This window comes from Dipteris shenzhenensis, chromosome 16 (genome assembly GCF_047967505.1).
Source record: "Dipteris shenzhenensis isolate YYH24624 ecotype China chromosome 16, Dip_SZ_1.0, whole genome shotgun sequence".
NCBI lineage: Eukaryota > Viridiplantae > Streptophyta > Polypodiopsida > Gleicheniales > Dipteridaceae > Dipteris > Dipteris shenzhenensis.
Genome location: NC_141611.1, coordinates 53651974 through 53678687, shown reverse-complemented (window position 1 = coordinate 53678687; position 26714 = coordinate 53651974). Strand labels below are relative to the sequence as shown.

The following is a 26714-nucleotide window of genomic DNA, read 5'->3' as shown; positions in this document are numbered from 1 at the left end:
TGCATGTGTGTGCAAAAACCTTCGGTGGATTGAGACTTAAACCTGAAATGCTCAAGTTGTGTGCTCTCAGCACCACCAAAGCCATGCTCTTTCCTCCACTTTTTGAGCGTTGTTCTATCTAAAGCCCTAGCCTGCTCAACCAACTTTTGCCAGATCTTTCTCTACATACCCAATCCAATCCACTGTGGATTGGTGTTTATCTTGGACTGTGGCACTTGGAGCAGTTGAAGAGCTCTCCAAAACAAGTCAGTACAAGTACTTGTGAGCACTGCCTTAAGTTCTGCCAAATGCAAACGATTGTCAAGATGAATGAAGTGCTTCCAAGAGTGCTAACAAAGCCGAGGGGGGCGACAAACCGCAATGGAGACCGCATGGGTGGACTCACAAGGATTGAATGAAGTGCGTCTCATCTTGAGTTGAACAAGAGCAGATTTCTGCTCCCGAAATCTCTTGATCGATGCGTGTGATCCCTGTGTGTGTGTGTGTCGAACCCAAACTTAAATAAGTAGTTTTGTAACGCTGTTTCAGCATGGACAGTGTCACTCTCCCCTGCTCTCTTCATTGCTTGCCTCCATCGCCACCTCCTCCCTCACCACTGCGCCTTTTCTTGCGTAGACATCGCCGGCTTCGTCCCTTCCCTCGCCTCACAGCCCCTTCCATCGCTCCCATTCCTGCCTCTTCCTCCCTTGCTTCGAGCTCCGTCGCTTCTTCTGCCGCTGTCGCTCCCCCTCCCTTTCCGCTCCTTGAAGATGTCGTGATTGTTGGAGCTGGTATCGCAGGCTTGGCTACCGCATTGGCTCTTCACAGGTTCTTTCGTTTCCTTCTCCTGCATTCAAGTCGTTAATGCTGATGCACACACATCCCAATTGGTGTCTGCCGATGATGTATCAATGTGGAAATCTTCCATCATTTGCGAAGTTGAGGCTCATGACATGGCCTTTTAACGAGTGAAAGTCTCAAGACTACTAGCCTGCTGTATTCTTCTAGCTAATCACATGTCCTCAATGGTTGCCACCAACTGTTTTTCTTTTGCACGCGCAGATTGGGAGTGAAATCGAGAGTGCTAGAGCAAGCCGATACACTCAGGACAGCTGGGTCGACTATCGGTATCTGGACGAACGCATGGCGGGCACTTCAAGCCCTTGGGGTCGCCGAAGGCCTACGGAAGAAGTTTCAGAAACTAGAGGCGTAAGCTCGCCTCAATTCCTTGTCCATGAAGTTGAAGAATGATGCCTTTTGGTTTGGCATCCCGTTTTGCAACTGATGATCCTTCACCCTGTTCACCAATGGACAGAGCCCTTCACATTGTGGCGAGAAAATTTCTTAGCTTTACTGCAGATTACATGCTCTGCTCTCGCATGTTAGCGTGCGAAGTGAAATTTCCTCGGTTGTGGCTGTAGCTTGTGCTTCGGTAGCTTTCCAATTTCATGAGAACCAAGCCGAGTTTCATGCATGCTTTCAATCCCCTCTCCGCTACGATGATCGTCGCTTCGTCTAATAAAAACATTTAATGGCTACTAGTTTTTTCATGTGTGGGCCACCAATCACGAATAATTTCAACACATCAGCTATTAAACACACTTTCAAAGGCCCCTGATAGGTTTTACGCTGAGGCTGTGGATGAAATGATAGGCCTTTGTCTTGTGTTCTGCGTACATGTTGCCCGTCAGGAATGATTTCAATCCAGCAGCAATTAGCTCACACCGTTCGAAAGGCCACCTGTTTGGTTATACCCTGAGGATAGGCATGAAATGACAAGACATTGTTTTTCCCGTCTGCTGTGGTGCTTAGGTGTACCCTATTTCATTGCGAATGCTTAACTTTCTTGAGAGCATCGAGCTGCTCTATACTAACAAAATACACTAGTATCGTTCAGGTTATCAATTTCATCCGCACTTTGTGATTTGTGAGAGCTTATCAAAATTTATAATGATATGTGCAGAATTGAGCTGTATGCAGCAGATGGTAAATGCCTAGTAAGCAGGGGCCTTCATGAAGCTACCGGGTATGTCGTGTTATAACCAATTTATGTATGACTTCAAGGACAACTAAAATGTAGGTCTTTATGTAACTGGCAATCTTGCCGTGAGGAGAACAAAGAGCGAGGAATTAATCAAATTTTGTACAGCTGGTGCTTAATGGGTTGTTTAACTTTACAGCCAAATTAAAGTGCTCAGAAAAGCAAATATGATATACTAGACCTTTTGGCATGGAGGCTACTTACATTTTCTAGTCACTATAAACCCCAAATTTGACCAATACATATTGAAGTAAGGTGATGAGGGATCATGGAAAACCGGGTGAGCCAACCGTGAATGCAGGCAGAGGGTGGTTGCGATGCTGCTGTGGTTGTGTCCTGATAAAATACCACCTTTTGGTTTAACTTATATCCTAATAGAAGTCACTTTACGTGGAAGAGAAGTCATGTAAGATTGTTTCCGTGTTGGTTGCATTTAAGCGTTGAGACATATTCCTTGCCTTTTTGGAAGCTTGGGCTGTATCCACCAAATTAAGCTGGGACTTGACAGCTACACAGTTGTTGGGGGAAGGAGTTCTCCATGAAAGATCTGGTGGGTATTTGTATGTATACAGAAAGCCGGCTTTCAAAACAAAAAAACAAACAATTTGCCTCACAGGACGTCTGGAAATTAGGATCACTCAGCCTTTGGTTTCCTTTATTGGTAGGAATGATTTGGAAAGAATTAGGATTGTTCAGCCTTTGGTTTCCTTGATTGGTAGGAATGATTTGGAAAGAATTAGGATTGTTCAGCCTTTGGTTTCCTTGATTGGCAGGAATGATTGATAGGAAGGATTATTTTGCTGTCGCGATGGTTTATGACACTGGAAACATTAATAGTCGATTTACAGCATCATCACTAAATATGTGGCATAATCATTGACAATCTTTTGATAGCAGGGATGCTGAGTTGCGTGGAGTTGAGAGAAAGGCATTGCTTGAAGCTCTCAAAGAGCCCTTACCACCTGATACTGTTTATTACAATGCACAAGTTGTTCGCATCAGAAAAGTTGATGCAGGCTATACTGAAGTTCAGCTTCAGAATGGGTCAATAATACAAACAAAGGTTTATTTTCTCTTGCAATACAGATCACACACAAACGTGCACATGTGAATTCACATCCCTCCACCTGGCACCTTAACGTAAACAAATCCCCCCCCCGCACGCACGCTCATTCACATTCTTTGTCCTGCCATTGTCATGGTTTGTAAGGCTGTGTTAAGGCCATCCCCATTTGCAGCCATACGAAGCTTCAAATTGGGTTTCCTCAATTAGCATGTGTTAGTACTGTTCTGAGTATGAATTAACTGCTTAAGCACACCACCTGCTGCCTTATTCAATCTCACTGGCCATGTGCTTGTGTGAGGATTACATACACTGTACTTCGTGTGACATTTGTGCCCAAAACTGCCCAAAACTGCAGCCAGTGAACAGCTGTTTGCATCCCCTCCGTCTGCACCAATCTTGTATGGAAGATCATTATGGTTTGATAACATCTCAATAAATTGCATGGAAATGCAAGATACTGAGAACCAGATATTAGGGGATTAAATGGTCCTTGTTGGTCCACCATCTCAAAGATACAGACAGTTCTGTTATTCGATGGAGCATCTAGGGGAATGAAGAATGAAGGGTCGATCGAGATGGTGCTTCTTACTGCTACATGGAATATCACGGTGGGATCCTATTTGGGTCTCCACTACACAAACAATGTGAGGGAGTGGCGGGCCTTGATTGTTGCAGGTGTCACGAGGACGTGAAAAGTGATGTAAAGTATCTTCGTAACTCAACCTACGCTTAACCTGGGGTTAACCATGGTTAAGTGTTGTAATGGTTTGGTCGTGAGGGACTGGCTACAGGAAGTGCACACTTCCTAGAAGTTCCCAAGGGCAAAGTCTAGGTGCACCACTAGGTCCTAGGGGCAAGGCAAAGGCTTTAAAAGAGGGGTCTAAAAGTTGGGCCCAAGGACAACCAATGTTGTCCTTGGTATGGGGGTTAGGACTTTAACAAAGGGGCAAATGGCAAGGAGGAGGTGCCATTTGTCATGCATGTGTATGCATGCCCTTCCCCCACCTTCCATCTCTCTCCCCTCACTCTCCTAGAGGTGTTGGACGTTTTCAGTGGTCCTTGTGCAGTTTTTGAGCTGTTTCAAGCCTGTTTTCAGCCATTTTCAGCCGTTTTTGACCGTTCCAAGGTTAGTACTCACTTCTAGGAAGTGCCAAAAGTCATTTTTGAACTTTCTGAAAATTTTCATACAGATTGTACGGACGTCCGTACAGACGTGTTCAGTTGCTTCCAGCAAGTGCCCAGGGTTGTCTTTTGCTGTGCTGGACCTTTGTGCACATGTTTCTGGCTGCGTGGTGGCTTCTGGAGCTGTTCTGGACTAGTGCAGGCTGCAGGAGGAACTTTCCCTTTTGCTTTTGGCACCCTCTCTTAGGAGGACTCAGGCACAGATCCCGAGGCAATCATTTCGGGGCAGGTCTGTGAACCATCTTTCCTCTACAGCTCTTTCTTGTTCACCCTCCGCTCTCTACCTTCATTTCTCTCTTCTCCTGATTGTTGGAAGACACGTGCACCCTGTGGGGAGCCTGGATAGAGGATAGGTGCGAGGAAGGAGCTCGCCCCTCTGCCATAGACAGTGGGAGTTGGTTCTAGGTTCTGTTTTTCCTTGTTCTTTCTTGCTTTGCAGCTTTTTCCAGTGCATGTGTGTTGTGTGCAGTCCTTTCAGGGCTCCTACAGGTTCTAGCAAGCACCCAAAGGCAAGGGTGATCCTGTGGAAGGCCTAAGGATAGTTTGGATGCATGTGATAGCCTTGAGATTGCCTTGAGCTCAGTTTACCAGTGGTTTGGATGCTTGAATGCCTCTAAGTTGTGTCAGATCAGAAGTGAATGCCCGAGTATGCCTGGCCAGTGGGAATTCTAGTTGTGCGCTTGGACTAGATGCCTTGAAGACAAGTAGAGGATTTGTAGAGAAGAACGGTGCAGGGTTGAATCCTTGTTGTAAAGCATTTCCATTTAGAAGCATTAAATAAATACCGTAAGGGGCGCCAAGGCATTTGGGGCCAGTGGGTGCACTGTGTACTATTTTCATTGAGCAGGGGCATTCTAGCCTCACCTTTCTCGTTGTTGAAGCTTGTTTCTAAGTTGTGCTAAGTGATTGAAGTGATTGAAGCTTGCATTGCGGCCATTTATGAAGTTTATGACTGAGTAGAAGAAGATCACTGCCCTTTTGTTTATCGAAGGCCGGTTTCAGTGGTTCCATTGTTGGGATTGTCACCATCTTCCTACAGAGGTGAGCCCTGGCAGTGTTGGGTGAAGGACACCTTCAGTGCAATTGTTGCTATAGCTATCAATCTTAGCAAGCATGTCACAACGTGAGAGGTCATTGACCATTTTAGAGCAGGAGGGGCAGGACGAAGACAAAGCATCAGAGAGCTTTGAAGAGGAGCACAGTACCAGCGGGGGTGATGACCAGCAGGATAGTGGGGCTCATCCAGTCTCTCCTGAGCATGCCACGGAGGACTCACAGGATGAGGTAGATGAGGCAGAGGAGCTTGATCCCAAGGCACTTTTTCAGCTACGAATGCAAAGTGTAGCGGGAGCCCTGTTGCAGTTGCAACATGCTGTCACGGAGATTATGCAAGCTCCTCCCCCTATGGTTGCTTCCCTTGGAAGCAAAAAGTCATCTCAGAAGAAACATAAGAAGCATAAGAAGACTCCTAGGCATGTTTCTTTCGGTGGACAGCCGTCAGAGATGCCCTCGATCACCCCTGTAGCGGGTAATGCCAATAACTTTCATTCAGTCAATCAGGGACAGCAAGCCCTTCCTCAGCCCACGATGCATCCAGGATATTTCGGAGGGGGATCAGTTTTTCAGGCAATGGTAGCACCATCCGCAGAGGCACCCGGAATGCCAGGTAGCTTTATGGGTAGCACGCAGCCGGGAATGCAGAATTTCCAGCAACCCATGATGGGTGGAATGCCCCCTGCAAATGCCAATATGATGTAACGCAAACATTGGGATGCAGCCTGGAATGTAGACAGGAATGCCTGGGACAATGGGCAATACTTGGAATATGCCACAGATGCAGGGAGTGGGACTTGGAATGCCAAACCCCACCATGGGTACGGTTGGAATGGCTTTGAATGCGGGAGCAGTGATGCCCCCACTGTTTTTACAGCCCCCCCGTTTATGACAATCTCACCCCTAAAGTCAAATTGAAAGATTACAAGGAGGGAGGGGCAACTGTCAAGTTTGAGACTTTCAATGGGATGGAGGACAGATTGAAGGCTTCGACATTTGTGCAACAGTTTGATGCTGCCTATAATCTATATTTATGCACCAAATAGTATTCAGGACAGAAAGGATACATGGGAGTCTTTGCTTGCTGCAGAGGGAAATTGTTTTTCCCTAGGCGATTTTAATATGGTAGAGGACTGTGTTGATAGATGGCTTGGAAAAGGGACTATTATCTCTGGATCTATGACACACACTGCACCAATTGCAACCACTTCATTCCCCACCATCATCTTGACCTTGTTCCCACATCTGGCAACCATCCCCTGTCATTATGATTACAAGAAATGAGATTTTGAAAAAATTACAACCAAAGAATTTCATAAGACCAACAGAGATTGGCACCAGTGCCATTCTCCGAAAGGCAGCCACCTTTTTGAAGGGCAATGCGCTCCAATGGTGGACCAACCTCCTCTTGCAAGGCAGAGCACCTACCACTTGGGTCGAATTCAAGCAGGTCTTCTCAGCAGCATGGCTCACTACCACTTTTGAGGTGGATATCATGACCGCCTGGTACAGGTTGGATGCTGCAAATTGTAGAAATTTGGAGGACTACAATAAAAAGTTTGGGAAGCCCTACTGCCACTGAATTCTTACAGACATGTACCGCTGTCCGAGCAAATTGAAAGATATTGCTGCAGGTTGCCAAAGGAGATTCGGGACTACTACACGAAGACAAGGGTTTCCAATATGTCTCAGTTGGTTGAGAATGCCACTACAGCTTATGCACTAATGCCAGGGAAAGTTTCTGGGTTCAAAGGAAGTTCATAGGAGACATCAAGGTCAAAGGGCAGCAAGACATCAAAGGTCAAAGGACAGCAAGACGGAATCCCCTAAGAAGTTAAGAAAGTTTTCGCAGTCCATGAGGCAAAGTTTGTTGGAGGACAGAGGTGAGTACCGACCTGCATGTCTGATGAGGAAAAGCAAATTCTCTATGATGCCAACAAGTGTTATATTTGCAAGGAGGAAGGCCACAGGGATTTTGAATGCCCACATAAGAAGCGGAAGGTCCCTCCTTCTGAGCAGGGTGAGCACAAGGAGGAAAAGAGGACCGATTAGAAGAATAAAAAGCCCAAGCCCACTGCTGGTCTTTTGCGAGACTTGATTGGGGCTGTTCAGAATACAGATGCTAAAGAGTTATGCAGAATACAGATGCTATAGAGTTATGCCGGGCATTGGGCAAGATAAGAGACTAGACAGCTGTGATGTTTTTCGATCCGGGAGCCAAGGCCAATTTTATCTCTCCAGAGCTGGCTGGAAAGTTAGGAATAAGGGCAGAAGAGATGGGTCCTTTGTGTGATGCAGATATGGCTTGTTGTCTGGGACTCAGCCAGTGAGTTACTTCGGTGATAGGCAAGCTGCGGATGAATATTCAGAGCTACGTGGACATAGAAGAGTTCTACATTAGGCCGTTGAATGGTTGTGATGTGTTATTGGGGATACCTTGGCACTTTTGTGTTGGGGCTGTTTTGGATACAAAGAATAAAACAATCATAATCACTCACCGTGGCAAGACCCACGTTCTGAATGCTAAATTGAAGGGAGAATCCATCCCTATTGTATGTGCTTCTGCCATTGGCAACGTAATGAAAAAGCATCTTTCAGCGTACTTAGTGTTTGCATCTGAAAAGAAGTCAGTAGAAGAAGAGTTTCATTTTTCTAAGCTGGAAAAACAGCGGACAGACTGTTTTTCTGACTCACTTCCACAAGAGTTGCCCCTTGAAAGGCCAGAAGACCACACGATAGATATAATCACTGGTAGCAGTCCTCCTAACCGACCTCGTTACAGGGTCAGTGCAGCCCAGCAAGAGGAAATTATGAACCAGGTCAAGGACCTGCTGGAGAAGGGGCTGATTCAGCCCAGCTCTTCACCTTACTGCTCACCCGTGCTCTTGGTCCAGAAGAAGGATCTTGGCGGATGTGCATTGACTATAGAGCCCTCAATAAGATTACCATTAAGAACAAATTCCCTATACCTCGGATAGATGATATTTTGGATAGGTTATAGGGGTCTGGAATGTTCAGCCACATTGATCTGAAGAGTGGTTATCACTTGATCAGAATTCAGCCAGAGGATGTTCACAAAACAGCATTTCGTACCACATTTGGTCTGTACGAGTTTCTTGTCATGCCATTTGGGTTAACCAATGCACCTGCCACCTTCAACAGAATGATGAACATGATTTTTAGAGAGCACGGAGCCTTTGTTGGCACTTTCTTCGATGACATCATCATGTTCTCTCAGGATGAGGCCGAACATAGGAAGCACCTGGCAATTGTTCTCGAGGAGCTACGGAAGCATAAGCTGCTTGTCAATGCCAAGAAAAGTGAATTCTTCATGCATGAGATCCATTTTCTCGGGCACATTGTTTCCTAGGATGGAGTTAGGATGGACCCTGCCAAAGTAGAGGCCATCAGGAATTGGCCACACTTGAAGAACATCCATGAAGTATGCAGCTTTTTGGGCTTGTGCTCATACTATAGGAGGTTCATTCGGTATTTGGCAGAGATTGCATCTCCTTTACATGCCTTACAGAAGAAAGGGGTCACTTTCAGATGGGGTCCCAAAGAAATTGCAGCTTTTGACCTACTGAAGGAGCGATTTTGCTCAGCTCTGTGATTATTTTGCTAGATCTTCGCAAACCCTTCGCTGTCCAAGCAGATGCATGTGGGAACAGCGTAGGAGGGGTACTTATGCAAGATGGAAGAGTTGTGGCATACGAGAGTAGAGTGCTCTAGGATGCTGAAATGAATTTTGGCATCTATGAGAAAGAGATGTTGGCTGTCATCCATGCTCTTTCGACATGGAAGCATTATCTTTTGGGTGCTGATTTTCATGTTGAAACCGATCATCAATTACTGCGGTACTTTCTCACTCAGAGAAAGTTGTCTGAGAAGCATATGAGGTGGGCAAATTTTCTTTCTATGTTTCATTTTCAGATTGTCCATGTGCTTGGGAAGAAGAATGTTGTTGCAGATGCACTCTCACACAAGCCCACTCTAGATGCAGTGTCTGTTAAGCCACAAGTTTCAGCAGTGACCATTGCATATCATGATGAGCTTGATGCCATGAAGGATCAATATGCCAATGATGCTGATTTTTCACAGATTTATGATCAGTTCGTCGATAGACAGAGGCATGAGCACTATACTCTCAAAGACGGATTTCTGATGATGCATGGCAGATTGTGTGTCATGAAACAGTTGAGGCCCAAAGTGTTGGCAGAGAGTCATGCTCCACCCTATGTAGGACACAGAGGCATTGATGCCACCATCAAAGCTGTGGAGCACTATTTCTTTTGGCCATCATTGAGGAAAGATGTCGAGGCATATGTCAGGACATGAATCACTTGCCAAAAGGTGAAATATGATAGGCGGAAGCCGGCTGGATTGCTGCAGCCTCTACCTATTCCCGATCGACCTTGGCAGAGCATTGCCATGGATTTTATCTTTGATCTTCCTCGTACACCATCTGGACATGATGGGATATGGACCATTATTTGCAGATTCAGCAAGCAGGCCCACTTCATTCCTATCAGAAAGAAAATTACAGTAGACCAGATGGCGAGACTCTTTATGTCTCATGTGTTTAAACATCACGGGATGCCTCAATCAATTGTTAGTGATAGAGACCCGTGGATGACAAGTCTTTTCTAGAGAGGTATCTTTGAGAATATGGGTACCACGCTGAATTTCTCATCCTCTTTCCATCCTGAATCTGATGGGCAGTCCGAAGAAGCCAATTCCATTGCCCTTGATCTTCTCAAATGCTATGTTTCGGATCAGCAATCGAAATGGGAGCTTTTGTTGCCACTTGTTGAGTTCGCATACAACAACACTGTACACTCATCCACTGGGAAAGCCCCCTTTGAAATTGTGGCAGGAGAACGGAAGGTACCTCCCATTCTGCATACGAAAGAGAAGATTTTTGAAGTGGACATATTTGTGGAAAGTTTGGATGTTGCTTACCAGAAGGTCAAAACAGCCCTCGAGAAAAGCTAAGAGAAGCACAAATGGGCAGTCGATAAGCATCGCCGTGAGTTACTCTTGAAAGAGGGCGATTGGGTGCTGCTGCGTTTTCAAAAAGCACAACTCAGGAAGATGAAAGGCAAGACGAAAGTGTACACAAAGCTGAAGATGCGGTATTATGGTCCTTTTTAGGTTACTCTTGAAAGAGGGCGATTGGGTGCTGCTGCGTTTTCAAAAAGCACAACTCAGGAAGATGAAAGGCAAGACGAAAGTGTACACATACCTGCAGATGCTGGAAGTGGTCCCACGAAGTTCATGCTTATGTCTTGGAAAGGACCGTCTGGTATGGGCAATGGCATAAGTAAGCCAGCTGCCTTGTTGTGGGAAGCCTTGACCTTTTGGCATATCTGACAATTCTGAACATAGTCATATATGTCCTTCCACATCTTTGGCTAATATAAATAGTGCTCTAACTTCTCTAAAGTACCATTGATACCTCAATGACTGTCGGTGAGGGCATCATGAAGAAGTAACTGCTGTTTGTCTTTGAGTACACATAATCTTTTCTTATAGAAAAGCCAATCGTCCTGTATTGAGTAATGGCCTGGAGTAAGAGTCGTGGCTAATTGGAGCTATGTGCCAAGCTTTGCTGAATCCGCGTACTGTGTCCTCATACTATCAAGATCCTTTCCCTAGATTTCGAGCAGAGTGGCCTTCTCAATGGTTTGGATTGAATCTTTCAGACTTAGACGTCTGCAATGGGTTGTTTTTGTTGGAAATGTACTCAACCATTCTCCCAAACTGCTGAAATATTTGGCTCCACCATTGCTATTGATCTCTCCATTGTGAACTAGGCATTGTTTGAAGCCATTTAAGGGCTTGGTGATCTGTCTTGACCGTGAAAGTCCGTCCTAGAGGAAAGGCTTCCAATGTTTTAATGCCTGAATGACACCGAGAAGCTCTGTATCATAAACTGAATAATTCTTTTCGGCATCGTTGAGCTTTCTGCTGTAATATGCCACGGGCCCATCCTCTTGCTATAAAACTGTCCCGATGGCGACATTGCTTGCGTCTGTGATTACCAGAAATGGATCATCCCAAGAGGTGATCTTCATGACTGATGCTATAGTGGCTAACTGTTGCAAGTCATGGAAGGCTTGCAAAGCATTGCTTGTTACTTGAATCATTTGTCTGTGTGTCTTTACCCTCTTTGATAAATCTGTAAGAGGGGCTGCGTATGTTGAGAACCCATCCATGTTCGAGCTGTAGGCTTGACACAAACTCACAAAGGACCGGATCTCTTGAGCCATCGTGGGGACAGCCCAAGTGGTGATAACTTGAATCTTCTCTGGATCGAATCAAATCCCTTGAGCACTAATGATGTATCCCAGATATTGGATCTCCATCAGCCCAAACTCACTTTTCTTTGCGTTGAGGTATAGCTGATTATTGCGCGATAATTGTATGGCATCTTTTGAACTCCCTACATCAAACATGACAATGAACGGATGCCCGTTAGCTGTGCCATATGCTCGAATAAGAGCCTTCTTTTAGTCTAAGAGGTCATTCTCCTTCTTACCTTTAAAGACCACCGAGGAAACGGCTTTCAAAGCAGGGAAGACGACATTTGTAGCTGAGGCTGGTGGTGGGGCTAGAAGAGCCAATATATTAATGATGGATGCAGTAGGCGCTTTTGTAGCCTTTTCGGCAAGCCACTTAGGATAATCCTTCTTGCCGTGCCCAACGATGTGGTGGCAATGAAAGCAATGATGTTCTTGGTGCTACCGCTTCTGTTCATCGGGCTGTAGATAGAGCCTCCCGTGATGTCTGCTTTAGCCTTCTCATATGGAGTCTCATCTTGGGCTTGGACTGTTATGCTCTAGCCGAGATAGCATGACCTCGGATAGATCGGTGGGCATTTTCTCTTAGATGACCAACTTTTGTAATAGTTAATGTGCGTAATTAAATGGTCAAGAGAAGTAACTGCCAAGGTCCTAGGTGAGGGCGTAATGGCATTGACTAGGTAGTTCTAATAGGGCTAGGGCCTAGGTGCATCTAAATGTGCAAATTGCCAAGGGGCAATTGTTTTTAAAGGAACTCCAAGAGAGGGGTGAAAAAGGATGCATCTAAGAAGGGGCCTAAAATGAAGACATGTGGCCAGGAACTATCTAGGGAATTGTGGGTCTCAGGGATAAGGATGAAGAAAAACAACGATGGATATATGTAAGATGACGCATCAGATCCCTGAGAGTTGGCTGGGAGGAATAAAAAAAAAAGCCATCGCCCGTGATATTTACCTGCGACGTGGAGAGACTTATCACGATCGAAACGACGAGTAGTAAGAAGACCTTTACATTTGGTATCAGAGCGAAGGTAAGGTAGAACCCGTCGATTTGTGACGGACAGCAGGTGGAGGATCAGGGGATACGTGATGAGCGACGTGCACGATCTACGACAAATTAGGATTGTTGGCTGTCGTGACGAGGAACCCTTGGTAGCGACGTGAGTGTCAAATATATCGACGGAAGCCCGTGAGGCGTTGACGAGAAGACAGCCACTTTCAGGTCCTGCTGACGGTCTGAGGTTGCGACAATCTGCTCATCGTAAGACTTCTAAAAGGGAGCGAGTCCCGGGAGATCCTAGCTGAGAGCGGGATAGCGGAGCAGGAGGCGATGATGAAATATGAACCGGAATGACGGCCACGAAAGACCCAAAGTTTTTTCCCAACATCCCTTGGCTTTGTCGATCAGCGCACACGTGATGGCAGACTTCTCACCACTAGATTACGGCTTCTTCGTCAGCTGTTCCCATTCCTAGACCCCGCACACCCTAGATGTGTACGGCAGGCACCGCAAGCGTGCCGAGCTACAGCGTCTCCAGCAGGAAATCCGTATGCTTGAGGAGGAATTGCAACTTGTAGAAGGATACCCGCAGGCGTCAAAAATTTGCAAAGAGAGATCATAACCGCGAAAGTCAGGAGTGCACGAACTCGGATTGCGTGGAGAATCCAGGAAGCATTTCTTTCAAAAAAAAATTCTGAGTTACAGTTAATTCGTTTTATACAGCAGGGATTGTCGTTTATCTTTTCTGTTTAAAAAAAAAAAAAAAAAAAAAAAACCCAACAAAGGAAGAGAAAAAAAAAAAAAAAAAAACAAACCCCCCCATCTTCCACTGTGAACCTATGGAAGCAGAAGGACAGAATTCAAGAGTGAATCCTAGTGAGTCTAGAGTATAGTCTACACAACAGATGTCACATCAGGCAGCACCTACATTGATTGGTAGGATTTCAATATTAGAGGATGCTTTACAGCAGATTATGAACCAGCAACTTCAAGTGAATGCTGGTCAAAATGAGATTAGGGAGATGGTGCAAGCCTTGTCGGCTAGACCGTCTAGGATTGATAAGCGCAAAGCTCTAGTTGCCAGTGTACATTCCTTAGAGCGCGCAAGGGTCAAAGTACCTAATATTGCTAATTATAGACTGGAGAAGTACGCTGGTCGGATGACCGAGCGCAGCTCTGATGTGATCGAGGTTTGGTTGCACAAGTGGGAAGAAGCCTTCGCCATTTGTGAGATTAGATCCGATCTAAAGAAAATCCGCGAGGCCACACACCTATTTATTGAGGCAGCGGATAGATGGTGGATAAAGCAACAGAAGGATCAAGTTGCTCCAACCACCTGGGAAGGGTTTAAAGCTGAATTCAAGAAACACTTTCTTCCACCTGATGAAGAATCCCGAGCTTGGGATGCTTATAGAAATATTCGTCAGAGGAGCTTGTCAGTGGCAGAGTACACTGACAAATTCAGGGAATGTGTCATGAAAATAACCGACCCTCTCCCTATGTCGGTTCAGTTAAAAGACTATATCTATGGACTGAACGACAAGATCAAAATGGAAGTTCGGGCTAAATATGTGACTACATTAGATGAATCTATAGCAGTAGCCCTGAACTATGAGGATGCCAGAGGTAGATCTGGTGGATTTGTGCAGGCAGGGACTCAGTATGAGTACCCGAAAAAAGGAGGATTTCCGAGGAAATGGGTTTCAAAGACAAGTGTCTCGCAGCCAAGTGGCCAAACCAAGCAGGTGAAGCCGGTTGAGGGACCAGTAAAGACAAGTACCACCGTTGGGGTGAAAAGGAAAATAACTCCAATGGCAGCCCGGGATTGGTCAAAGTCCTCGTTGACCCCTGAACAGAAAGAGAAAGCTAGAAAAGAAGGATTGTGCTTTGGCTGCCTTCAGCGACATCAGTGGAAGAATTGTCCACTGAATAAAGATCGTCGCACGGCTAATATGATAATATCTGAATGCGACGTAGAAATGCAGGAGAGTCCCAGTGCGGAACATATGCAGATGCAACTGGCGGGACCTTCTCAGAGGTTAGTACCTTGTTTGTTATGTGTATCTGTTGCTAAGTTAGTGACGAATGCACCTGATAACATCCTATCTAAGCCCGCAGCAACGGGGTATACGGCCTTTAATGATACGGAGTTAATTAAAATGAAAGGGCAAGTGGCCAATCATGATGTCATTGTGTTGTTTGACTCGGCGTCAACTCAGAATGTGATTAACTCCAAGCTCGTGAAGAGGCTGAAATTAAAGACAAGTCCATCTGACTATGCGTATACAGTCAGGATGGCAGATGGAAGTTCAACTGAAGTATGGGACCAAAGGGTTACCCAGTTGGAGCTTCGGATTCAGGACTATGCTGAGAAGCTTGATTTTGAAATGACCAAGCTTGCTCATGCAGATATAGCCCTGGGAATGGCGTGGCATTCTAGAAAGAATCCAGCCATTGATTGGAAAAAGCACGTATATCAATTCAAGATGAATGATGTGCTTTATGTCTTACGAGGTGGAAAAGATATACCTCAGGGACCGTTGGTTTCCGTGATGGAAATCAGAAAGGCTCAAGTAGAGTTTTTGTACCTTTGCACAGCATCGGTAGAGTCGGTGGATGAGTCTTCGGCTAGCACTGATGTTACGCAAAGTGGTGAGATGGCCAAGTTGGCTAATCTTATAACAGAGGAGTTCTTCGAATGTTTTAGGGATGAACTACCTTATGGGTTACCTCTAGAGCGGAAAGTTCAACATAAGATTGAACTGATCCCGAGGGCAAAACCTGTAAATAGACCTCCCTATAGAATGAGTTTTGCTGAAGAAGCGGAGGTGCGTAGGCAACTGGAAGAATACCTCAAGTTGGGGCAGATTCAACCAAGTTTCTCACCTTTTGCTTCGCCAGTGATATTAAAGAGGAAAAAGGATGATACGTTTCGCCTCTGTATAGATTACAGAGCATTGAATAATATCACTGTTAAGCACAGGTATCCGATGGCTCGGATTGATGATTTGCTAGATGCATTACATGGAGCCTTGATTTTCAGCAAGATAGATCTTAAGTGCGGCTATCATCAGATCCGGATTAGAGCCGAGGATGTGCATAAAACCGCTTTCAGGAGCAGGTTTGGTCATTATGAGTTTTTGGTAATGCCCTTCGGACTTACCAATGCTCCAGCGACCTTCGTCATGCTTATGAACGATTTACTACGTCCGTATATCGGAAAGTTCGTAGTACATTTTATTGACGATATCTTGATATTCAGTAAAAGTGTTACTGAGCATCGTGAACACTTAAGGATAGTGTTCAGTACTTTGAGGAAAGCCAGTCTTTATGTGAATAAGAAGAAAACTATACTGTGTATGGTTAGGCTTGAATATTTGGGTTTCATAATCACTCCACAGGGGGTAGAAATGGATCCGAAGAAAGTGGCTGCGATACTAACTTGGCCAATCCCTCAGAGTCTGACCGTGTTGCGATCATTCTTGGGATTTGTCCAGTTTTATAGAAGGCATATCAAAGGATATTCCGGAATAGTATCGCCATTGACTGATCTGACCTCAGATAAAGTACCTTTTATTTGGGGACAGAATCAACAAGAAAGTTTTAACACCATAAAACAAGCTGTGGTCTCAGGACCGGTGTTAAAAATAGTTGATCCCCAGAAACCGTTGTTCCTAGAAATCGATGCAAGTGGCATTGCGGTAGGAGCAGTCCTCCTTCAAGAGGGAAGGCCAGTAGCCTTTGAAAGCAAGAAGCTTTCTCCCTCTCAAAGGAATTGGCCAACTCATGAATTGGAGTTGTATGCAGTTATCCATGCTTTGAAAACATGGAGACATTATTTGTATGGTTCAGAGTTTTATGTGGATGTGGATCATGATACTCTGCAACATTTTTGTAAACAGCCTGACTTGAGGGGCCGCCAAGCTAGGTGGGCAGAGCTCATGCAGGAGTTTAATCTAACGATTCGGTACCGAAGAGGAAAAGACAATAAGGTAGCTGATGTGTTGTCTCGCATTATGCACAACCTGAGTTTCACGGTATTAGAGAGTGCTCTAATGACCGAGATAAGAGAAACTCAAAAAGTGGACGAGTTTGTCCAGAGCTTATGGCCTAAGGCTCATGTGTTAAAACCCGGGGAAAGTGAAAAGGATGACCTGGCATCCAGAAAAGGCGAAACTTATGCAAGATATACCATAAGGGATGGTATGCTAGTTAGAAATGGCAAGGTTGTAGTACATGGTCAGAATGATCTCAGGCAGAGAGTCATTCGACAGTGCCATGATAGCCCGTGTGCGGGACATCCAGGAGTCGAGAAGACATATGATCTCGTGAGGCGAGATTTCTTTTGGCCAAAGATGAAAAAGCATATTCATGAATATGTGACACGGTGTTTCTCGTGTCAGGTAAGTAAGGCCGAGCGGGTGAAGCCACCCGGACTTTTACAGCCCTTGGAAATAACACTAAGTAAGTGGGAGAGCATCTCCATGGACTTTATTGTAGGGCTACCTGCAACACAAGGAGGGTATAATTCTATCCTTGTGGTGGTTGATCGTCTAACCAAGATGGCTCACTTCATTCCGACTAGAGAGTCTGTTAGTGCCCCGCAAGTGGCGGATTTGTTCATTAGACATATATTTCGTCTGCATGGATTGCCTAGATCAATAGTGTCAGACAGAGATGTTAGATTTACCGGTCATTTTTGGACAGCGGTATTTGAGACACTAAGGACTGAGTTGGGAATGAGTAGTGGGGATCATCCTGAGACGGATGGTCAGACGGAGAGAGTCAACCAGACTTTAGAGGATATGCTGAGAGCATATGTGTCATTGAGGCAACATACATGGGACAAGTGGTTGCCATTGTTGGAGTTTGCCTACAATGATAGGAAACATTCATCTACCGGGTTCAGTCCGTTTGAGCTGAACTATGGTTATAGACCAGCCAATCCGACTATAGTTGGAGTACCTCAGAAAGTGCCTAGTGCCGCGAACTTTGTAGTTCAGATGCGGGAGATGCTAGCACTTGCGAGAGCTAATATCCGCCAGGCTATGGATAGAGCCAAGGTGTATGCGGATGAAAATCGGTCTATAAGAGTATTTGAAGAAGGAGAAAAAGTTTTTCTCAGAATTTCTTCACATTCGAAGTCGTTGACTTCAGGAGAGTGTGCTAAGTTATCACCTCGATACTGTGGGCCGTGGTTAATTCTAAAGAGAATAGGCAGTGTAGCCTATAAATTAGAATTGCCACAGGGGTGTAAGGTGCACCCGGTTTTTCATGTTTCGCGCTTAAAGAAATTTTTGCATACAGGTGACTCACTAATCGAAGGTGTGGTTTTGTTTCAGGAGATAGAGGATATTGCAAGGCGCGAGCCAACAAGAATCCTGGACCGAGGAACAATGCAAATACGAAATCGGAAGATACCCACGGTGTTGGTTGCATGGCATGGTCAGCCTCTATCGGAAGCTACCTGGGAATCCGTATACCAGTTACGGAGAGCGTTCCCAGATTTCATTATCGAGGACGCTGATGCTTGAAGAGGGAAGGAATGTTATGCTCTAGCCGAGATAGCATGACCTCGGATAGATCGGTGGGCATTTTCTCTTAGATGACCAACTTTGTAATAGTTAATGTGCGTAATTAAATGGTCAAGAGAAGTAACTGCCAAGGTCCTAGGTGAGGGCGTAATGGCATTGACTAGGTAGTTCTAATAGGGCTAGGGCCTAGTTGCATCTAAATGTGCAAATTGCCAAGGGGCAATTGTTTTTAAAGGAACTCCAAGAGAGGGGTGAAAAAGGATGAATCTAAGAAGGGGCCTAAAATGAAGACATGTGGCCAGGAACTATCTAGGGAATTGTGAGTCTCAGGGATAAGGATGAAGAAAAACAACGATGGATATATGTAAGATGACGCATCAGATCCCTGAGAGTTGGCTGGGAGGAATAAAAAAAAAAGCCATCGCCCGTGATATTTACCTGCGACGTGGAGAGACTTATCATGATCGAAACGACGAGTAGTAAGAAGACCTTTACATGGACTCCTTCTGACCCGATGCCTGGCCGTCTTTCTTTTGGTATTGGTTGTCCTTCTTCGGATCCTTACCCGTTGTGTTGGTTGACTATTGCGGGGCTTTGGAATCCTTCTGGACCTGCTTGGGCTTTTCCTTGTTTAGCATCATTCTTGATTCTGAGCGAGAGTTAGCGTGGTGGCTCGTAATCGGGCGGATTGAAGTTTTAGAAGCGAAAACGGATATTAGTGTCCAATCCCCGAATGAATTGCTTCATCTCATTGCTTTCAGACACACCCAACTACTGCGCCAATATGATGACTCTGTTACTATAAGACAACACAGTCAAACCATTTTGGGAGAGACGAGAAAACTCATCCTCCAGGTTATTTCTATCAATACCTTCCCTATCATTTTACATAAGCTTAGCCAAGTTAGGCCTTTTATAGATGATTTATTTGTACCAAGTGTTCCCGACTTTCAAGACTTTATGTACAAAGACGCTTGTGCTTTTGGAGGAATCTATCCTCGTGACTCTTGTGAACTGAACTGCGTTTCAAGATGGGATTCTTGTGTTTTCTTAGATCTTAGACTTTCTCAATCTACCGTAGGATTAGAGGTTGATATATATGATAAACATGAACAACCTGAATATAGTGGTTTACACATTATAAAAATGTCTCACATTGACTCAAAACATTTCTAATTTGGCAAAAAATGGAGTCATTTTCTCCCAATCCCACAGATTTTCCTGCCTTTGTACAACTAAGGAGTCTTTTATCACTCATCACTCAATGTAGTAATTTGATCACTTTACTAATACACAAGAGCTATAATCCAAGAAAAATAATGAAAAAAGTATGGACAATCTTAGATATGAAGTCTTTTATCTATGGTGTATCTGATGGATCTCAGCTCGTATAAAACTATTGCATGCAGTAAGAAAAAGGGAGATCGCTATCTATTCCAAGAGCTGAGCAACTAGTGCATGAAATAATAGTGAAAGATATGAAAAACAGTCTCGTTTATTCATAGGCAACAAGCTCAACCGAGCTTGTTGGAGTTACAACTCACACACACTTAGCTACAACGACTGATTGACAGAGGCACCGAGCCATGAACTATATGGGAGACTGTCGCCACGCTCATCACGATCGGCTTCCAAGGCATAATCAAGTGCACCAACTCCAGAGACAACTGCGCCACCAGCAACCCGTGATTACTAGAGAGACTACGGCCCTTAATCTCTCTCTCAAGGTACTCCATGCAGCGCCATGCAAGTGACAAGTGGCTGATCCAGTCCCTCCTTTCAACCATGCTCTAATATTGACCAACCTAGAGTTTGCTTACACCAACACCCCCCTCAAGCAAAAGGGAGGTCCGGGATAGCAAGAAGTTTTTTTAAATCATCCACACAGCAAGTGAACGGAAAGTAAACATCTTCTCAAAGCAAGAGAGAACTCTGATCATCATGCCTTTGGACAAGACAAACTTAGGTATTATTATTATGCAAATCAAGAATCTAATCTATGCTGTCGACTACGTATGAACACGGAATTTTGGATGCCCGTTCATCTCCGTCGCTTGAACTTGCAACACACAGCCCCGCGACCTCCTCTGCTACATGTGCACTTTCTCCTTTGTTCTTCTGAGCAATATCATCTCGCTTTTTGAAGCAATATTCTTCTCTATGTCCAAGCTTGCCACAATATCCACATTTCTGCCCATCCTTGTTCTTTGCTTTAGATAACTTGCTTACGAATGCTTGTTCCTGATCGATGGTCAGTACCTTGTGCCTTTCTTCATCCAATAGCATCGAAATCATTTCTGAGAAACTTGCATCATTGTTAACTCTTAGGATCTTGACAAGATCGTCATAAGCTGGTATAAGAGTGGAAAGAAGTACAGACTTAGAATCATCATCTTCCATACGAACACCAAGAGCAGTAAGCTGCCTAAGGAGAGCGCGCATTCGATTTAGATGCTCTCCAAGCGTCTGATTTTCCGTCATCTTCAAACCAAAAAATTGTTGCTTCAGTAATACCTTTGAATTTCGAAGCCTCGATCCAAACAAAGTCTCTACTGCAGTCCAGTTCTCGCATGCCGTCTTGGAGAGATCAAGATGGTGGCTATACCTTCCACCAAGTGCTCGCCCGAGAATTCCTAGAGCCTTCTCATTTCTTTCTTCCCATCGATCCACCAATTCGGGGGAGTCATGTTTCCCAGTCAGTTTCTTCTCAGTACCTGAGACTATCGACCAAAAGCCCTTCTCCATCAAATACAATCGAAGTGTGAGCTGCCAAATCGGGAAGTTAGTGCCATTGTAAGTAACCAGCTTCACCGCATGTTCAGATTTATTCTCCATCTTCTCTGGCTCTGATACCACTGATGGATCTGAGCTCGTATAAAACTATTGCATGCAGTAAGGAAAAGGGAGATCGCTATCTATTCCAAGAGCTGAGCAACTAGTGCATGAAATAATAGTGAAAGATATGAAAAACAGTCTCGTTTATTCATAGGCGACAGCTTTATTCATCTCCTCAGCTCAACCGAGTTGGAGTTACAACTCACACACACTTAGCTACAACAACTGATTGATAGAGGCACTGAGCCATGAACTATATGGGAGACTGTCGCCACGCTCATCACGATCGGCTTCCAAGGCATAATCAAGTGCACCAACTCTAGAGACAACTGCGCCACCAGCAACCCGTGATTATAGGAGAGACTACAGCCCTTAATCTCTCTCTCGAGGTACTCCATGCAGCCAGCCATGCAAGTGACAAGTGGCTGATCGAGTCCTTCCTTTCAACCATGCTCTAATATTGACCAACCTAGAGTTTGCTTACACCAACAGTATCGGCCTTAGGTATGTTTAGAATGATTGAACATAAACCGAAAACAAAAAGAAGGGAGTTGAATAGTTCGTTTTTCTTTTGGTTTCAAAAGAGAGTTTGATTGAGTATGCATGTGCTTTCTAAGTTAGGAATGTAATTTTGCATTTTTATAGGAAGCAGTGCATAAGTGTAAGGGGTCCATTTAGGTTTTTATGTCTTAAATAAGAAGAGAGAGAGAGAGAGAAAGAAAGTTGTATTAACGTCCACGGGAGGCCTCGCGGGCCTATGGGACAAAGTACACAGAAAAGCAAACTCATACAAGCCTCAGTGGGCTGAAGCAAAGGGCGCTCTAGGGCCCTTGTTAAGTACTAATCTCTGCTAACAAAATCATAATCACAAATAGAAATAGTCAATTGCAACTGCTTAGTGGACTGGATCAATCTATCCAGTATCATGTACAAACTGAAAGACAAGTCGTCTTGGAGCTGGGACTCAGAAACAGAATCAGAAACTGAAGTCTGGAACAGTGATGGCTCTTTGGTGAGCTGCGAAGAAAAGCAAACTCATACAAGCCTTAGTGGGCTGAAGCAAAGGGCGTGCTAGGGCCCTTGTTGAGTACTAATCTCTACTAACAAAATCATAATCATGAATAGAAATAGTCAACTGCAACTGCTTAGTGGACCAGATCAATCTATCCAGTATCATGTACAAACTGAAATACAAGTCAATCTTGGAGCTGGGACTCAGAAACAGACTAAAAAATCGAAGCCTGGAACAATGATGGCTCTCTGGTGAGCTGTAAAGATATCTCGTATTTGCGTCTGTCGAGTTGTCTCGTGCTAATGGGAGACGTGGTCTCCTTGCTCTTTGAACTCTCTACTTTTGGAGGAGGCTCTGGAAATCCCTCAGAAATAGAAAGATCACTCTCTTCTTTTGGATTTATATTCATGGAGGGATTGCAGTGAACCTGTGGAGCTTCAAGTTGGGGGCTAACCCTACTTGTCTTCAATGCCACGCAGCAGTTGAGTCAGTTCAGCATTGCCTTTGGGAGTGGAGGTAGGCGAGGACGATCTGGAAGGGTGTTGCCAGGATTCTTTGCATATTTCATAAAACACCCTTCTTCATGACCTGGGGATTAGTGGCATGTTTATCTCTTATTGGCCCTCAGGTGTTTTTCGAGAGACATGACTCAGACTCGTTTTTTATGATACGACGATAGTTTGTGGAGTCATGCTCTCTCCAAGATGTTCCTTTTACTCCTTTCAGAGCTGCTCATGCCTCGGTAGACACAGCTTGGGAGATTCTGGCTAGCATTGCAGCTTGGCATATTTGGAGGGCCAGATGTATGGAGGTAATGGAGGGCTCACAGGTTCACCCTTCGCAGTCTATGGCCAGTATATGGACTGATACTACACACACTTTGATGACCATTTGGGCAAGCATGTAGGATCCTCCAGAGCCGCTACAGCCAAGAGAGAGATTTTTTTCAGAGTTTGGAAAGGATCTCTGTTCTTCTCTGAGTCTTCTTCAGGATTGAGGTGGCATTTTCAGCCTCCACCTTGTGAGAGAATGGTGAGTGAGAGAGAGCAAGAGAGAGTGAAAGCTGGAAGCTGAAAGCTGAGTTGCAATAGAAGAGTGTAAAGAGTACAACACAATGAGTGAGAGATAAGGTTTTGTCCTAGTGACAAAACCTTAGTAGTCACTAACCATAGTTAGTGAACTAACTGCGGTTAGGGGGGAAAACCTCTTAAGAGGGAAAAGTGCCCCTAACTAGCTTATTATATTACATTGGTCACTGCTGAATTATATCTATAATTCTAACACCCCCCTGCAGTGCCAATGTCATGTACAAGGCTGATCAATCACCAAACGGATATAAGTTCAGGGCACTGCGAAATGCCTCAAACTTTTCACGTGGTAGTGCTTTGGTGAAAATATCTGCAACGTTGTCATGTGTGGACACAAAGATCATACTGATCTCTCGTGCATGCAACTTCTCTCTGACGTAGTGATAGTGAACCTCAATGTGCTTCGTGTGAGCATGAAACACGGGATTATTTGCCACTGCAATGGCACTCTAACTATCAGTGAGAATTGGAGAAGGACCCTCCAAAGACAGATGAAGATCAGCAAATAGACGTCGCAGCCAGACACATTCAACTGTTGCTGTGAAAGCTGCCCTGTACTCAGCTTCACATGATGAGGTAGCCACTGTAGATTGTATCTTGCTCAGCCAGGAAATGCAAGATTTACCCAAAAAGAAACAATTGCCACTAGTGGACTGCCTAGTGTCATAATCACCAGCCCAATCTGAATCACTGTAGGCATGCATCTGCAAGTCACCCCCCCTGGGAAATAGCAAACCAAAAGACTTCGTGCCATGCAAATAACGGAAGATGCGCTTAACTGCCTGCCAATGCATAGTTTTTGGGCTGTGCATGTACCTGCTCACCTGAGATACTGCAAACTGAATATCAGGTCTAGTGTTGCAGAGATATATGAGGCATCCAACAGCCTGACTATAAAGTGTGGCATCAACTAATTCTCCTGCATCATGCATTGTGAGTTTCAGCCCCGGCTCCATGGGAGTGGCTATGGGCTTACACTCATGCATGTTAAATCTGTCCAAGAGTTTCTGAACATACTTGGACTGAGACATAACAGTGCCACGTCTCTCATGAGAGAACTGGATCCCCAAATAGAAGTGAAGCAGCCCCAAATCTGACATGTCAAAGTTGGTCTGCAAATCAGCTTTGAAATCTGCAATTTTGTTTTCATTGGACCCTGTGAGCAGTAAGTCATCGACATAAAGAAGGATGACTAAAATTTCCCCCCCAACCATCTTGATGTAGAGGGTGCTCTCAGTAGGACTATTGTGCAGCCCCTTGCTGGTCAAAAAGGCATGGATCTTGGCATACCATGCACGAGGGGCCTGTTTCAGCCCATATAAAGCTTTGTTGAGCTTGCATACTTGAAGTGCATTTGCTGTAATTTCAAAGCCCGGAGGTTGTCTGACATACACCTCTTCCAGCAAGTCTCCATTTAAGAAGGCTGTTTTTATGTCCAACTGATGAACATTCCACTCAAAACGTGCAGCCATTGCAATAACTGATCGGATGGTGGTCATCCGGGATGTAGGAGCAAATGTCTCCTCATAATCTATGCCCTTTTTCTGAGCATAGCCTTTAGCAACCAGCCTTGCCTTATATCTGTCAATGGAGCCATCTGGCTTCCGTTTGACCTTGAAAACCCATCGTGTGCCAATGGCATGTTTACCCTGTGGCAAGTCTACAACATCCCAAGTCTGATTTTTTGCAATGGACTGCAACTCATCGTGCATGGCATTCATCCAATGCACATTGTCCTTTGCCTCTTCGAATGTGGCAGGCGGCTCCTCATCAAGGAGAGTACCTGCATATGCTGATTTCACTGAATTAGCATCTTTCATGTGCCTTGCTGCACTGCGAGTCCTGCCAGATAACGGAGCATCAATTTTACTCTTCCTGAGAGTCTGTAACAGCCAGTTTGGGACTGTTTTTGCTGCATCTATGTCTGCAATTTCTTGCTGCACCACCTGTTCCACTGCCTGTGGAGGGGGCAAGACATCCTGTGGCGGAACTGAAGCATCTGGAGGTTGCTGTAAATTCTGATTTGCATCAGAAAAATCAGTAGGGGAACCCAAGGCAATGGGTAGCAACTCCTCAAAGACATCCTCTGAAGACGAAGGCATTTGAAATTCAGCCTGAGTGTGAGCTGAATTTTCAGAAAATATCACATCTCTACTTACTATGATCTTGCGTGTAGCAGGATTGTAGAGACGGTACCCTTTGCTTTCTGCACTGTATCCAACAAATATGCATTTGATGGCTTTATCTGACAACTTGTGCCTAAATTCAACTGGCACATGAGCATAAGCAAGGCATCCAAAGACTCGGAAGTGATCCACTGAAGGCTTCCTGTCATTCCAGACCTCATAAGGAGTTTTTGTTTTTAAAGCCTTAGTGGGAGCCCGATTCAAAATGTAATTGCCACACATCAAACCCTCAAGCCAAAATTTGTGAGGCATGTGTTTGCTTTTCAGCATACATCTATCCATCTCCATGAGAGTTCTATTTTCCTCTCAGCTTTGCCATTTTGCTGAGGAGTCAGCCTGACTGTGAGCTGATGCACAATACCCTTGCCTTTCAGAAAAGCATCAAATTCTGCAGACAAGTATTCCCCACCTCTATCTGTGCGCAATGTCTGTATCTTGAGTCCGGTTTCATTTTCAACCATGGCTGAAAAGTGTTTAAACACCGTGAACACTTCAGATTTCTGTTTCAGCCCATAAACCCAAGTAAAATTGGAGTAATCATCAATAAATGTAACGAAGTAGAGATGACCACCCAACGATAGAGTCCTCATGGGACCACAGACATCACTATGTATAAGCTGTAATTTGCGGACAGCTTTAACTGAACCATCCTTCTTGAAGGGGAATCTATGCATTTTGCCTAAAATGCACCCTTCACAAGCATGTGGAGGAGGTATCTCAAGAGGTGGCAATGTATCAACCATGGAATACTTCTGAAGTGTCATCAAGCGTTGTAATGCATGTGGCCATATCGGGCATTCCATAATTCTGGATTCTGCATGGCAGCTGTAGGGGCAGAAACTGCAAGAGCATGGGCTGCTCTTTTCTCAAAAATATCAAGCTGAAACAGCCCACGCAGCAGAGTACCAGATAACCTTAAGGCATAGTCATCTTCCCTGTCTCGGACAGCACATTTGTCATCCTCCAAGATGACCTGAAATCCAACTCTGTTAAGAGTGGACACTGAAAGAAGATTTTTGGTTATGCCAGGCACATATAAGACATGTGAAAGTCTGAAAATTGAGCCATCAATGGCAGTGAGCTCAACATCTCTTGTGCCACGTACTGAATATGATGAGTTGTTGGCACAAGTGACTTTCTTACCAACGGGAGGTGGATGCAAGGAAGTAAAAAGACACTTCCTAGAAGTGATATGCTTGGATGCACCGCTGTCAAAATACCAAGTGTTCAGTGTTTCATTGACACTGAAAGCAGATGCATCTGTAGAAGAGTCAAAACTACAAGTAAAAAATGCATATGTATCATCACTGCAAGTGGCTGTACTATCCCGAGCATCTGGAACAGCCAACCTAGAATCTGAAATGCAAGATAAAAAGGCATAATCCTGTCCAACAAAGTTGGCTGCAGCATCCCCACTGTCAGATGCATGAGGAG

The 26714-nt window shown here is 44.8% G+C and overlaps 1 protein-coding gene across 1 annotated transcript in view; it reads left to right on the top strand.

The window, feature by feature from the left end:
- Positions 1–471: 471 nt before the first annotated feature.
- Positions 472–26714, top strand: part of LOC147893132 (monooxygenase 2-like) — an 87086-nt gene continuing 60843 nt past the window's right edge. The window contains exons 1-4 of the mRNA XM_087387595.1: positions 472–807; positions 1042–1188; positions 1943–2005; positions 2918–3083. Coding sequence (XP_087243721.1) covers positions 530–807; positions 1042–1188; positions 1943–2005; positions 2918–3083 — 654 coding nt within the window. The 5' untranslated portion in view covers positions 472–529. The remainder of the gene's footprint in view (positions 808–1041; positions 1189–1942; positions 2006–2917; positions 3084–26714) is intronic.